This window comes from Lethenteron reissneri, chromosome 25, assembly GCF_015708825.2.
Source record: "Lethenteron reissneri isolate LAM-NWPU_2019-01 chromosome 25, ASM1570882v1, whole genome shotgun sequence".
Taxonomy (NCBI): domain Eukaryota; kingdom Metazoa; phylum Chordata; class Hyperoartia; order Petromyzontiformes; family Petromyzontidae; genus Lethenteron; species Lethenteron reissneri.
In genome coordinates this window covers 16,916,967-16,932,778 of record NC_083803.1, presented here as the reverse complement: position 1 = coordinate 16,932,778, position 15,812 = coordinate 16,916,967, and the positions used below count along the sequence as shown (strand labels likewise).

General features: G+C 62.3%; 1 protein-coding gene across 1 annotated transcript in view; it reads right to left on the bottom strand.

Annotated features, from left to right (window-relative positions):
- Positions 1-15,812, bottom strand: part of DPP3 (dipeptidyl peptidase 3) — a 74,117-nt gene that overhangs the window by 6,104 nt on the left and 52,201 nt on the right. The window contains exons 15-17 of the mRNA XM_061559550.1: positions 6,013-6,133; positions 5,382-5,561; positions 4,980-5,142 (exon numbers count right to left, since the gene is read on the bottom strand). Coding sequence (XP_061415534.1) covers positions 4,980-5,142; positions 5,382-5,561; positions 6,013-6,133 — 464 coding nt within the window. The remainder of the gene's footprint in view (positions 1-4,979; positions 5,143-5,381; positions 5,562-6,012; positions 6,134-15,812) is intronic.

Below are 15,812 nucleotides of genomic sequence, written 5' to 3'. Positions count from 1 at the left end.
ACGATTATCTTCATTCACATAATCTGCCTGCTCTCAACAAAAACCTACCCAATCGACAATGTCGCAAATGCTACACTCGCAGCAATTTTGGGGTAAATGGGGCGCGTAAAAATCTGTACAAATGGAGAGACGTCTTGTCAACCATTGCCTGGGACGCTGCACGGGGTCGGAGTCGCCGCAGGTCCGCGAGGAGGGAGGTGGCTCGCAGGTAGCGCTGGGCCCGTGGTTGTTGGGGGAAGCCCGGGGGGGGGGGGAAGCCGGGGAAGCCCGGGGGGGGGGGGGTACGACCCCTCAGCCAACACAGCCCCCCCCCACGGAAACCCCCAGCGTTCCGCGGTCACGGCGTGCGGCGAGCGAGTCGCACAGCCGGATCCTGGTCCCACGCTGCCGAGCAGTGTGAAGGAGTGTGAAGGAGTGTGAAGGAGTGTGAAGGAGTGTGAAGGGTGCCGCGCCATTTCTCCTTGCTCGCCCCCCCCCCCCCCACCAATCCCAGCTTGCTGGACCTGTGCAGCCCCCCTAACCAGCCCCCCGTCAGGCCACTGCCCCCGCTCGCCATCCCCCCCACCCAGAAATCCAACATTGGGCGCCGGCAAGCGAGCGACAGGACGTCACGAAGCATGAGCACCATCGGCCGTAACGAAGACCGAGAGCCCTCTTTGACGGAAGGCCGGGGGAAGATTAAGATGCGCGCGGTGCGTTTACGACGCGGCATTATTTGCCATGCCGTCCCACGTGCGGACCTCCATCATCCACGGCGAGGGGGCCCCGGAGGTTTACGGCGGCGGAGGCGCCGTCCGTTACAATTACACGGCGGGCACTGCTGCCATAACGGAGGCACCAAACGCGCCACGCTGAGCGCAGGCGGCAGAGGGGGGGGGGGGCAGAGGAGGAGGGGGGTCAGCGCGGGGGTGGGGAGGGAGGAAGGTTTGACGGAACCAACCCACGTGGTACCCCAGTTCTATCGATTTACTGTTTTTTTTTCGGTTTGTGACTGGTCCAAAAACCGATCGTTCCAAATTTCATTCGTGGCCTCTACCCACCACCTCACTAGAACAGACCACGGGCAAGGCACAAATCACCAATTCCCCAGCCAACGGAACACATGGGGCTGCCAGGTGACACCGCATCCACCATCCTCGTCAACCAGGCAACATCTGCAGCTGCTCGTTTACTGGGCTGTGCCCCCCCCTCCCCCTCCCGGGACATCCGCTGGGCGCAGAGTTCAGGAGGCAGACTCGCACGAGCGATTCGTATCGGTCGAAATGCGCAGTGAGGATTAGTTTGTACAGTGCAGCCTGCACTGGCAAGCCCGGCATTCTGTTTCCCCGATGCCCGCGCTTCACTCCGAGCAGTGCCCACACCCGGCATTGTTCCCCTGATGAAAGAAACGTCGTCTTCTCCACCAATTTTTACAGCCATCGTCCCATCAGTGTCGTGTCAAATACGCACTGGCAGTGCCACCCATCGTGTTGGAGAAGGGCTCACAGAAGCGGACTTCACAGAGCTACGTCCAAGCTCGTTACACGTGAACTCTGGTTCACACAATGAAGGGGGGGGTGGGGGGGGGGTGCAGAAATTCCCACCGGCCCTGCTACAGATGAATGTTCATCCGATGACTGTCAAATCGATAGGTTTTCATTCTCGGAGGTCTAGCTAAATTAAGTGCAAAACAAAATGTAAAGCTAAGGGTTTTCTTTTGCAGTCATTGGCGATTAGTCTGCGACCATCGACTCGCTCCAAAAAGGGCTCTCGGTTCGATCACAGGGCAGCTGCCTGGATTAGAACCCAGGCTCCGAGCGGGTGCCAGCCACCCCCGAGGCAGGCGCACGTCTTTGCGCAATTAAGGGGCACACGTGCGCACGACTCACTTTTGACAGACAGAGCGACGGCTCGATCAAAGGACTGCCTTGTCGGCTCCTTAATTCAGTTTGCTAATGTCCTGTGTCTGCACACCACCATCATTATCAGCCACCAGCAGTGTTGACATCGTTTTGATGTTGTGGACCCATTGAAAAGCAGGCAACGGCTTTGCACGTGTCCATACTAACCAGCACAAACCCGTTCACCTTCACAAGAGTTATTTTTTGTCTCGTTTTTACAATCCTGTCGGTACTGTTTCTCATTTTCGTTTTGTCGCGTTTGCAGTTTTGTTTTGCCCCATTCGCCCAACAGCAACATCTGCACGTCGTTAGTGTACGATCTACGTACCTCGACGTGAGCGTGGGAATGGATTCTCCCCGACGAACCGCTGCAAAGTTTTACTCCCCATGTAGCAGTCGTCAATCTCAACCCGACTACCGACCCACCAATATTCTGAATAAAGAAACACAAATTGGCGGAGATGTGGCAATGACATCATTGTCACTAGGTGATACCGCAACATGAGCACCTGTGTGCCTTCCCGCGACGGCAGTCCGGTGGGCGCCGCTTCTCCAACACTCCCCTCCCTCAGCCTTTGATATGAATCTGCCATTAAGACACTGGATAAAAGCAGGTCACCCTACGCACCATCATTTTTTCCCGTGCTGCGAACGCGACAACTCGATGATGAAAGGGGCTCCCGGCAATTAAGCTTCTGTAGTTGCCGACGTTCATGGTGTGAAAATTTCGAAGAAAAAAGCTTTTTTTCATCTTTGCAGTTGGATTAATGAATGCGAGAGCGTTAGATTTTGCCTGCACAAATTGTTCTCGAACGAACGAGAAAACGCATTTTGAAAAATCGCGTTCAAGATTACGCTCAATTAACATAACGCGCGCACGTGACGACAGGCTCGCACTCGACAAGCGAGACTCGTCCGTGACGGAGACCGTGAATCAAGACTCAAGGAGGGGGGGGGGGGGGGGTTAATGAGCAGGAGCTGCTACTAAGCAGGAGTTGCTGCTCCTGCTTAGTAAAACCAGAACTTTGGTGGCTATACGAGGCTGATGCACACGGAACCGGCCTTCAGCTGCTGCTCACGGAGAGATCCTCGACTGCCGTTGGATTTCTCGGAACCGAAACACTCGCCCCTCGCACCGCGGGAGGTGGCAAGCGTCGGCCGGCGCAGCCGTTTGAACTCTCCCGCCGCTGCATGCGGCAGCCAAGACCGTGTTTCTTGGGGGACTTGACACGGAAAGCCGAGAGCCCCCAGCAACGTGCCCGACGGCTGCTGTGAGCAGTAGCAACGAGTCCGCCGAAAGAAATCCTAAAGACTTGGTAAACATGGCGGTGGTACACGTGCAACCGGATCACCGTCCGATGTAGCAAGCCCGTCGTTAAAACACCGCTGGACAAAGGACAAGTCTCTCCTCCCCCCCCCCCCCCCGTGCCGTTATGGGGGTTGTTTGACCATACTTCACCACGCTGGTCAGTATGGGTTGGTAAAGCAGAGGGCAGGGGGGGGGGGGATTTTCACTCGCCACTGATCTTAGCTGCGACTGGGAAACGAAACAAAATTCGGTTCGCGGGTTCATAGCTCCACGCACCCCACGTATCACACAAACGACAAAGAAATCGTGAACGTCCCATTGGCAGCGTGCGTGACGTTACGTTTCTACGACACGACTACAAGGAGAATAATAGCGGCGACTTCCCGTTTGTGGTGTCGGGAGACGGGACCGCCGGTCGCCATCACTTATTAAATGCCATGTCAGAGCGCCGATTGAACTTTGCCGGGAGCCGCGAGCCGTGGGAGGTTGGCGCGCGCGTGCGTCAGTCTGGCCTTTCTGACGCCAAGCGAGGTGGCAGCGCAGTCCATCACCACTGCCAGAGCCACCGGTGGTGAAATGAAAACCCCCCGGTTTGGCACGAGGGTCCGCGGCACTTCTCGACCTTCGAGTTATTGCGTTTTATCGATCCGCCCGCGAATTTGCGCAAATAAAAAAAACTTCCGGGGTTTTTGTTTAGCGACGCAGCCGCGCGCCGCGCCCTCCACGATCTCGCGCCGCGCCCTCTCGCTCATCAGCGCTACACCCCCTCCAATTGGCTCCTCTCCTCGTTATTTTGCCACGGGGCATCCGATGTTAACGATTACTGTTGTTCCTCAGGGGTTGTGGGAGGAGCACGCTACTGCACCCATCTGCCACGATAATCACACGTGACACTCTACGAGTAAAATGTTTTGCTGTCCGGAACGCGGGCGGGGGCGTCCCTTGTACCCCCACAGCGTCGAGCCGGGCTCCAGCATCGCGCTGACGTCGTCACGCCCCCCCCCACCCACCACCGACCCCCCCCCGCCACCACCACTATCCCCCCCTAACTACCCCCCCCCCACCATCCCCCCGCCCACCTTTGATGTGGATCCAGCGCAAATACGTGGTGCAGTGCTCACGAGAACTTAAATAATATAAAACCCTTTTGTCAAGTCGATTCATTGGATGACTCTCCTCCATGCCGTGTCGGTCAAGAGAGTTGTTTGCCCCATATTTCACCGCATTGGTCACCGTGGGTGGGGCCAGGACCAGTTCAGATATCACGCGCCACCCATGTTGGCCACGGCCAGGAACCCAACTCGGGTCGCCGGATTTCCGAGTACAGTGCACCAAAAACTACACCACCACGCCGCTCGCATCGGTCACGGGTAACTGTACGCCGGAAGCACGAGGTTCTGAGGGTCAAGCACCCTGGGATGGGCTCAGGGTAAAACAGCTGTTAACAACAGCCATTAGCGCACCCTAGCATGCCCACAAGTCTCAAATGAGTGGCCCCCCTCCCCTGCACACCCCCTAGAACAAACGAACGCGCGGGTATATTGCACACTCTACCCCAACACTGTACTCCCCCCCCCCCCCCCCCCCCCCCACCGTTGGCGACCGTCCGAATGGCATGCGGCGACTCACCCGACCCAGGCTTTTGAAAGGTTGTCGTTAAATTTCACCTCCAGAAAAACTGCATCCTCGCGATTTGTGCACGACGTAATGGGAGATGGCACAGGTGCGGCAAAGGGGTTTCACCGCAGTGTGGCGGCCACGCGAGCCATCGTGCCGCGCCACCTGCTCACCTTTCAGCGCCGTGTTCACCTGCACGAACATCTTGCGCGGCTCCTTGCGCAGCATCACGGTGTCGCGCAGCGCGAGGAATCGCAGCTCCGTGTCATCATTCACGGCCGACAGCGCCGCGTACAGCGCCCGTCCGGCGTCCACGTCCGCCGTCGACTTGTACACCTGCGGGAGGAGCGGGGGTGTGGCAGGGTCGCGGGGGGTTCAAGTTCACGGGGTCACGCTGTTGTGCGAAGACCGGGCGAAGGGCGGGTTTGATGGGCGACAACACTGGGTCGAGCAGGACGGCTCAGGGCAGCTACACCGACATTCGGAGAGCGTTCTTATTTTGCCGTGCCGTGCCACGCCGTGGTCCGCGTGCCATGCACGCCGTGGTCCGCGTGCCATGCGCGCCGTGGCAGCACCTGCAGCTTGAGCAGGAAGTCGTGTATGGCGGTACGCCCCACGGTGGGGATCTTGGCGCGGTCGAGCGAGATGCGCGCATCGGGGCGCCCGTCTGCGCCCACCGTGTGCTCCACGTTGACGAGGCCACCGCCCGCCTGCAGCAGCACCCGCAGGATCACGAAGCGCGCCTGCATGTGAGCCTGCAGCAGCACGGACACAGGGGGCAGAGAGGACATGGAACACGAGAGATTTAACCAAAACAGAAACATGGGTACGTGGGTGAAACAAAGCATGGGCAACAGGGGCATGAGTATACAAATGAGATGGGACATGGAGCTTGGGGGCATGGGGCCCAGGAACCACAGAAACACATTGACGCAGTAACACGGAGACACAGAGACATGGGGATCGAGAGATGCCCAGGCATGGAGATGCGGAGGCATGGAGACAGCAAAACCGGGGGCAAAGAAACCGGGGCAGTGGTGGAGAGAGGAGCAGGAGAGGCGGTGCGCACCAGCACCGTACTCACGCCACCCCCGTGAGCAGGGCAAAGTCAAGTATCTACACGAACGTGTGTATTCCCTGCGGGTGGGGCACGTGCGGGGGGAGGGGCGGGGGGGGGGGAAAGACACGCGGTTGGCACCCGGGCACCTGTCTCCAGGTGTCCGTCTCCGGCGTGTAGAACTCCAGCGCCAGCACGCCGGCGCGCACCATGGACAGCCAGTTGACGTAGGTCACGTCCTGCGCCGCGTTGCCCTCGTGCCCAAAGATCCTGCGCGCGGGGGACCACGGGGAGCGACGCGTCGTCACGGATACACGCGACGCGCCGACACGGATACACGCCGTCACGCCGACACGGATACACGCCGTCACGCGACACGCGCCGTCACGCGCCGTCACGCGACGTCGCGCGACACGCGCCGTCACGCGCCGTCACACGAACGTCACGCGCCGTCACGCGCCGTCACGCGCCGTCCCGCGCCGTCACGCGACGCGCGGCGACGCGCGCCGTCACGCGACGCGCGGCGACGCGCGCCGTCACGCGCCGACACGCGACGCCACGCGCCGACACGCGACGCGCGCCGTCACGCGCCGACACGCGACGCGCGCCGTCACGCGCCGACACGCGACGCGCGCCGTCACGCGCCGACACGCGACGCGCGCCGTCACGCGCCGACACGCGGCGCGCCGTCACGCGACGACACGCGACGCGCCGTCACGCGACGACACGCGACGCGCCGTCACGCGACACACGCGACGCGCCGTCACGCGACACACGCGACGCGCCGTCACGCGACACACGCGACGCGCCGTCACGCGACACACGCGACGCGCCGTCACGCGACGCGCCGTCACGCGACACGCCGTCACGCGACACGACGTCACGCGACACGCCGTCACGCGACGTCACGCGACACGCCGTCACGCGACGTCACGCGACACGCCGTCACGCGACACGCGCGACACGCCGTCACGCGACACGCGCGACACGCCGTCACGCGACACGCCGTCACGCGACACACGCGACACGCGACACGCCGACACGCCGGACACGCCGACACGCCGTCACGCGACACGCCGTCACGCGACACGCCGTCACGCGACACGCCGTCACGCGACACGCCGTCACGCGACACGCCGTCACGCGACACGCCGTCACGCGACACGCCGTCACGCGACACGCCGTCACGCGACACGCCGTCACGCGACACGCCGTCACGCGACACGCCGTCACGCGACACGCCGTCACGCGACACGCCGTCACGCGACACGCCGTCACGCGACACGCCGTCACGCGACACGCCGTCACGCGACACACGCGACACGCCGTCACGCGACACACGCGACACGCCGTCACGCGACACACGCGACACGCCGTCACGCGACACACGCGACACGCCGTCACGCGACACACGCGACACGCCGTCACGCGACACACGCGACACGCCGTCACGCGACACACGCGACACGCCGTCACGCGACACACGCGACACGCCGTCACGCGACACACGCGACACGCCGTCACGCGACACACGCGACACGCCGTCACGCGACACACGCGACACGCCGTCACGCGACACACGCGACACGCCGTCACGCGACACACGCGACACGCCGTCACGCGACACACGCGACACGCCGTCACGCGACACACGCGACACGCCGTCACGCGACACACGCGACACGCCGTCACGCGACACACGCGACACGCCGTCACGCGACACACGCGACACGCCGCGACGCGACACACGCGACACGCCGCGACACGTCGTCACGCGACACGTCGTCACGCGACACACGCGACACGTCGTCACGCGACACACGCGACACGTCGTCACGCGACACACGCGACACGTCGTCACGCGACACACGCGACACGTCGTCACGCGACACACGCGACACGTCGCGACACGTCGTCACGCGACACGTCGTCACGCGACACGTCGTCACGCGACACGTCGCGACACGTCGTCACGCGACACGTCGCGACACGTCGTCACGCGACACGCGCGACACGTCGTCACGCGACACGCGCGACACGTCGTCACGCGACACGCGCGACACGTCGTCACGCGACACGCGCGACACGTCGTCACGCGACACGCGCGACACGCGCGACACGTCGTCACGCGACACGCGCGACACGTCGTCACGCGACACGCGCGACACGTCGTCACGCGACACGCGCGACACGCGCGACACGTCGTCACGCGCGACACGTCGTCACGCGCGACACGCGCGACACGTCGTCACGCGACACGCGCGACACGTCGTCACGCGCGACACGTCGTCACGCGCGACACGTCGTCACGCGCGACACGCGCGACACGTCGTCACGCGCGACACGCGCGACACGTCGTCACGCGACACGCGCGACACGTCGTCACGCGACACGCGCGACACGTCGTCACGCGACACGCGCGACACGTCGTCACGCGACACGCGCGACACGTCGTCACGCGACACGCGCGACACGTCGTCACGCGACACGCGCGACACGTCGTCACGCGACACGCGCGACACGTCGTCACGCGCGACACGCGCGACACGTCGTCACGCGCGACACGCGCGACACGTCGTCACGCGACACGCGCGACACGTCGTCACGGCGACACGCGCGACACGTCGTCACGCGCGACACGTCGTCACGCGCGACACGGTCGTCACGCGCGACACGTCGTCACGCGCGACACGCGCGACACGCGCGACACGTCGTCACGTCGTCACGCGCGACACGCGCGACACGTTCGTCACGTCGTCACGCCGACACGCGCGACACGTCGTCACGCCGGACACGCGCGACACGCGCGCACGCGCGACGCGTCGTCGTCGCGCGACGCGTCGTCGTCGCGCGACGCGTCGTCGTCGCGCGACGCGTCGTCGTCGCGCGACGCGTCGTCGGTCGCGCGACGCGTCGTCGTCGCGCGACGCGTCGTCGTCGCGCGGACGCGTCGTCGTCGCGCGACGCGTCGTCGTCGCGCGACGCGTCGTCGTCGCGCGACGCGTCGTCGTCGCGCGACGCGTCACGTCGTCGCGCGGCGCGTCACGTCGTCGCGCGGCGCGGTCACGTCGTCGAACGCGCGACCCGCGCGACACGCGCGACACGCGCGGACACGCGCGACACGCGCGACACGCGCGACACGCGCGACACGCGCGACACGCGCGACACGCGCGACACGCGCGACACGCGCGACACGCGCGACACGCGCGACACGCGCGACACGCGCGACACGCGCGACACGCGCGACACGCGCGACACGCGCGACACGCGCGACACGCGGACACGCGCGACACGCGCGACACGCGCGACACGCGCGACACGCGCGACACGCGCGACACGCGCGACACGCGCGACACGCGCGACACGCGCGACACGCGCGACACGCGCGACACGCGCGACACGCGCGACACGCGCGACACGCGCGACACGCGCGACACGCGCGACACGCGCGACACGCGCGACACGCGCGACACGCGCGACACGGCGACCGCGCGACACGCGCGAACCGCGCGACACGCGCGACACGCGCGACACGCGCGACACGCGCGACACGCGCGACACGCGCGACACGCGCGACACGCGCGACACGCGCGACACGCGCGACACGCGCGACACGCGCGACACGCGCGACACGCGCGACACGCGCGACACGCGCGACACGCGCGACACGCGCGACACGCGCGACACGCGGACACGCGCGACACGCGCGACACGCGCGACACGCGCGACACGCGCGACACGCGCGGACACGCGCGGACACGCGCGACACGCGCGCCACGCGCGACCACGCGCGACACGCGCGACACGCGCGACACGCGCGACACGCGCGACACGCGCTGACACGCGCGACACGCGCGACACTGCGCGACACGCGCGACACGCGCGACACGCGCGACACGCGCGACACGCGCGACACGCGCGACACCGCGACACGCGCGACACGCGCGACACGCGACGACCGCGCGACACGCGCGACACGCGCGACACGCGCGACACGCGCGACACGCGCGACACGCGCGACACGCGCGACACGCGCGGACACGCGCGACACGCGCGACACGCGCGACACGCGCGACACGCGCGACACGCGCGACACGCGCGACACGCGCGACACGCGCGACACGCGCGACACGCGCGACACGCGCGACACGCGCGACACGCGCGGGACACGCGCGACTACGCGAGCGACACCGCGCGACACGCGCGACCACGCGCGACACGCGCGACACGACGGCGACACGCGCGGGACACGCGCGACACGGCGCGGACACGCGCGACACCGCGCGACACGCGCGACACGCGCGACACGCGCGACCACGCGCGAACACGCGCGACACGCGCGACACGCGCGACACGCGCTGCACACGCGCGACACGCGCCGGACACGCGCGACACGCGCGACACCGCCCTGACACGCGCGCCCGCGCGGACACGCGCGACACGCGCGACACGCGCCGACACGCGCGAACACGCGCGACACGCGCGACACGCGCGAACACGCGCGGACACGCGCGACACGCGCGACACGCGGCGGACCCGCGCGACACGCGACCACGCGCGACACGCGCGGACACGCGCGACACGCGGCGACCCGCGCGCACGCGCGGACACGCGCGACACACGCGACACGCGCGACACCGCCGCGACCACGCGCCGACACGCGCGGACACGCGCGAACACGCGCGACACGCGCGACACGCGCGACACGCGCGACACGCGCGACACGCGCGACACGCGCGGACACGCGCGACACGAGCCGACACGCGCGAACACGCGCGACACGCGCGACACGCGCGACACGCGCGACACGCGCGACACGCGCGACACGCGCGACACGCGCGACACGCGCGACACGCGCGACACGCGCGACACGCCGTCGCGCGACACGTCGTCGCGCGACACGTCGTCGCGCGACACGCGCGACACGTCGTCGCGCGACACGCGCGACACGTCGTCGCGCGACACGCGCGACACGTCGTCGCGCGACACGTCGACGCGCGACACGTCGTCGCGCGACACGTCGTCGCGCGACACGCGCGACACGTCGTCGCGCGACACGCGCGACACGTCGTCGCGCGACACGTCGTCGCGCGACACGCGCGACACGTCGTCGCGCGACACGCGCGACACGTCGTCGCGCGACACGCGCGACACGTCGTCGCGCGACACGCGCGACACGTCGTCGCGCGACACGCGCGACACGTCGTCGCGCGACACGCGCGACACGTCGTCACGCGACACGCGCGACACGTCGTCACGCGACACGCGCGACACGTCGTCACGCGCGACACGTCGTCACGCGACACGCGCGACACGTCGTCACGCGACACGCGCGACACGTCGTCACGCGACACGCGCGACACGTCGTCACGCGACACGCGCGACACGTCGTCACGCGACACGCGCGACACGTCGTCACGCGACACGCGCGACACGCGCGACACGTCGTCACGCGACACGCGCGACACGTCGTCACGCGACACGCGCGACACGTCGTCACGCGCGACACGTCGTCACGCGACACGCGCGACACGTCGTCACGGATACACGCGACACGTCGTCACGGATACACGCGACACGTCGTCACGGATACACGCGACACACGGACGCGCTACGAAACAGATGCCCGCAAAGATTCCTGGTGTAACCGAAATTGGGCATGGGGGGGGGGGGGCAATGTGGGATTAGTGAGCACATATTGAGGCCGGGACCACGCACGAGCGGTGGGTGCAGTTGCTGTCCGGAACGCCACGCAGTCGGTACCCATTTGAGGGGAGGGCTCGGACAAGATTCAGATACCATGTGTCACTGCTGCTCGTCTTGGCCGAGAGGTCAACCTCGTTTACTGGAATCCGAGTTCGGTCACGTTTTTGTTTTACTAAAAGGCAAAATACCACGTTGCCAATAACACCGAATGTTTACGTTGCAGACACGTGCAAAACAACAATCTGTTAGAACCTTTATACAACTTAAGCGGCATGTGGCTCTAACAAAAAAAAAAAACGCCCGGCAGCCCTTTGTGTTTGTTTAACAAGTTTTGCTGAACCGTCCAACTCTCTACCTCACCTCATACAAAATGTAGAATCGCTCTCGAAAACACCCGACATTTAAATAATTATCATCATCATCATCTCGCGTGGCACACGGCAACAACGACAAACGTGGAATTTAAATGGAGGGCAGACGGGCGGGGAGACGCGCGGAAACCCCGCGCTCGGCCTGTCAGGTGCGGCCAGCCGTGGTCAGATGCCCCGCAATTAAAGCCACAACAATACAACCAACTTGGCGCTATCGCAGCATGCGCGGCGCTGTCAAATTAGGCAACCGTGCGTGAAAAGAACAAGATGTATTTTCAAAACGAGCTTCAACGCGGCAGGGTCTCGCAGGAATAAAACAACGAAGTTACGAAAGAAAAAAAAATATCGAAAAAATCATGTCCACATTCGTCTGCGCGAGAAGCGACGGCGGGCAGGTACCTCAAGCAGGCGCGCGGCTTTCCCACGCGCGGGAGCGCGCTTATTGAATGGAAAGCAACGATAACAAAAAGCAAATCGACTCGGCGATTTGTTTTAATGATCTTCACAATGGAGGCGGACGCGCGAGCGAGCCACGGCGCTGCACGCGCCTCTCGCTCTCTCCCCTTAACGGCCCCGCTGGGCTCCGTCACAGAGCTGCTCGCTTACTCCATTACTCGCGATTTGGGGGATCATTCAGCGTTTGTTTAGAGCGCCGCGCCGAGCGAGCTGCACACGCGGACTGCGCGCTTCACCACACGGCTGTCAAGGAAAAAAATCCCCGGCGGTGAGATTTAATATATTCTCTTTCTCTCTCAAACCCTTTACCCTGGAATTGGCCGCTCACTCGATTTGCTGTGCACGTCCGCGGCGATTTTCAAATTGGCCGATTATTGTTGTTGGTGGCAGCGATGGGGGGGGGGGGGGCAGCGAACTGACAGCGCGCGGCCAAATCGTAACCGTTCATCGCCGTGTGGAGTGCGTGCCAAGAGAGCACGAGAGAGAGCCAACGAGCAGCCCAAAGTCATTGTGGGTGTGGCTCCCACGAGGCACAATCTTCAATCCCAAGGCCGGCATCGGTGCAAATGATACGAGCACAGCACACAGACTACAGCACACGATAGCAGCCAACAGTGAAAGAGACCGCATCCTGCGAGATACCGTTAAACGCTTTTTAGAACTCTAGACATGAAGCAAAGCGTCAGATTTGAATAAGCATTATACAGCGTCGCAACGACCACACTACGCCGCCAATTACAGTTGATGGAAATTCAACGTTCCCATGGAACAGGCCAGTTTACTAGTTGCTTTAGCTTCAGTTTAATGATTCCCCCCCCCCCCCCGCAATTAATGATGAAGCAGTAGAAACCCCCTAAATGGGATCTGAACTCGCAATATCAGATCGCGAGAGCGGCAGTCCCCACCACCACTTGACGTTCGCTACGTCGCGCGATTTCATCACAACAGGGACCCCCTCCCCCGCCGCACTCCGTACACAATAGTAACGCAGCCACCCCACGCATTGGCATTCAATGAACAGAATCGATGCGTAAACAAATAAACATAACTCATTTTTCCGCGGCATAGCCGCAGGCAAATCGATCGGCGGCCGCACGCATTATAACGTCGGGTACGGCGAACGCGCGCGCGCACCCACAATTTAAACAAAGCGCTCGAGTACCAGGGCACGGTGGCACGTGCCAGGAAGCCGGCTCGTCAAGAGCCAGGGGTGGTGGAGCACGAACCCTCCAACCCCACCGGCGGGCCTGCGACACGGCCATGCGGTGGCAGTGGAGTGGCGAGCTCCATAAACCCGTCCGTACGGACTTTGACGTGTCGCCTATTCAAGTGCAGGTTCGCACTGGGCAATCTGGCTTCATCCTACATGCAAAACGCTCGAAATGGGCAAACATCTCAGTGTAAGACGGGGAGGGGGGGGTGGCAGCTCAGAACTGGTTCGGATATCACGTGCCACTGCTTTGGCAAGCAAGTGCTGTGGAGGAGTCGACGGATGTTGAGTTTGAACATTTTAAAGATGAAAAAAAATGTTTCCTTCATTACAAAAAATACAGAACCAGCCAACCGGATTCTACGACCGAATTCAATGGTGCGGCACCACAGATGCGCAGCGCCCATTCCCACACAGACGAGGGGGGTGGCGGGGGGACGTTTTTCCGGACGGTTGGGTGGAGGAGCAGCGACGGCACGCGTCCCCCCCCCCCCAAACACCACCATGACGGTGCTGCAGCGGGGGTCACACGGGGTCGACAGGCAGCGGAAGGCTCCGGTGGAGAGCGCTCGTTAAGCCGGCCCCGTGGAAATCCGCAGCGACGCACGCTCCTCTGCCTGCCCGCTGGGCCGGCAGGAGGCTCGAACTCTCGCACGACAAGTTGTCGGTTTGCGCCAAGCCCACGGTGGGGGTTGCGTGGTCAAGTATGGCCAAACCCATATGACTGACAGTGGAAGGGGGGGGGGGGGAAGGCTTCATCTAGCAGTGAACTGAAAGACCACTGCACACAACTACTTTATTAAAATATAACATGAATGCCATGCGATAGCCCTCATTCCCACGATTCTGTATATACCAATCATATTCTGGAAGATTAATGGTCAAATAATATTATGTAACGTGGCTATCCTTTGGAGACTGCTAAGTGGCATTTGACTGGAAACCGAATGCCTTCTTTGGCTTCCACGGGCGGTCGCTCCTCTGCTTCTACTCCTCATGTCTGGAATTCACCTCCTCGTGAAGTTCGTGTGGGTGACGTCTGCAGCTGCCCTTGTCTGGGTAAACACTTAAGGGTCTTAAGTGGGCATATGGCTAACGAGATTGTTGCGTTTCCCGTGAAGCATATATAAATGCAAATTGTATTGTAAATTTTAAAATATATTTTAGAAATTATCCAAACAATTGACAATGATGGAACAGACACTCAGGATTGCAAGAAGTAACTAAACACACCAGAAATGGAGCCGGGCACAGATACATGCTCTCGTCAAAGATAATTATCAATGGCATTTCAAGACTGTGCAAATTGGACTACTACAAAAGCAATGCACATAAAAATCTGAAAAATACAAACCATTTGAGAAAAATGGAGACAATTATAACAATGGAAACGAAATGTAAGACGTGGCAGCACCGATTGAGAAAGGAGGGCTGTAAAGTTGCGCTCGAAACATGAGCAAAGCCAAAGTCACAACAACGCAGGTTCTCTAAAAACAAACCGAGATGCGTGTTGGGAGGGACACGGAAAACGTACTGCGGTGCGTCAACCTCAGGTCCCAGCGCTCTTCGCCAAATTAACTTGACATTGAAAAGCCAACGCTCCCGTGTGCCTAAAGGAGGGTTTTCAATCTCTACCTATTACTGATATGATGTGGAAACACGGACCGCACAGTACCTAGAGAAAACACCCACGCGTAGGGGGTGATAACACCATTACACAGAGTGCTCGCGTTTGTAAACCCACTTGCTGTACTGCCACCTAACAGCCCAGCAGGTTGGGGAGTTGCCTCCGAAACCCTGGATTACGTTCATCACCGCGACGCCCGTTACCGCGGTAAGGCCATAGAGCGCCGCTGCCTCGGCGTAAATCACAGATTTGAAAAACGACTCGCAGCTGAATAATGAAAACGTAATATAGCTATGGCTCCCAAGGACCACCCAGAGAAAATGGATAACCCAATGAATGTCTCGGGCTCTTGATGGAAATATGACAATGGATTGACAAGAAAAAGCTTCAGGAATTACTTTATTACATTTGTTCCAACGGCAGTAATTTTTGGTGCCGAAGGCGGCGGCGGGCGGCACTCGGACAACGTTCACGCTCATCGCAGGAACAGCCCTCGGGCGACGCACGGCGAGAAACCCCGACGGGGTTGCGCTTAAGGCCTGGGGCGCTCGAGGGATTTCCACGGCCGTGGCCACAATA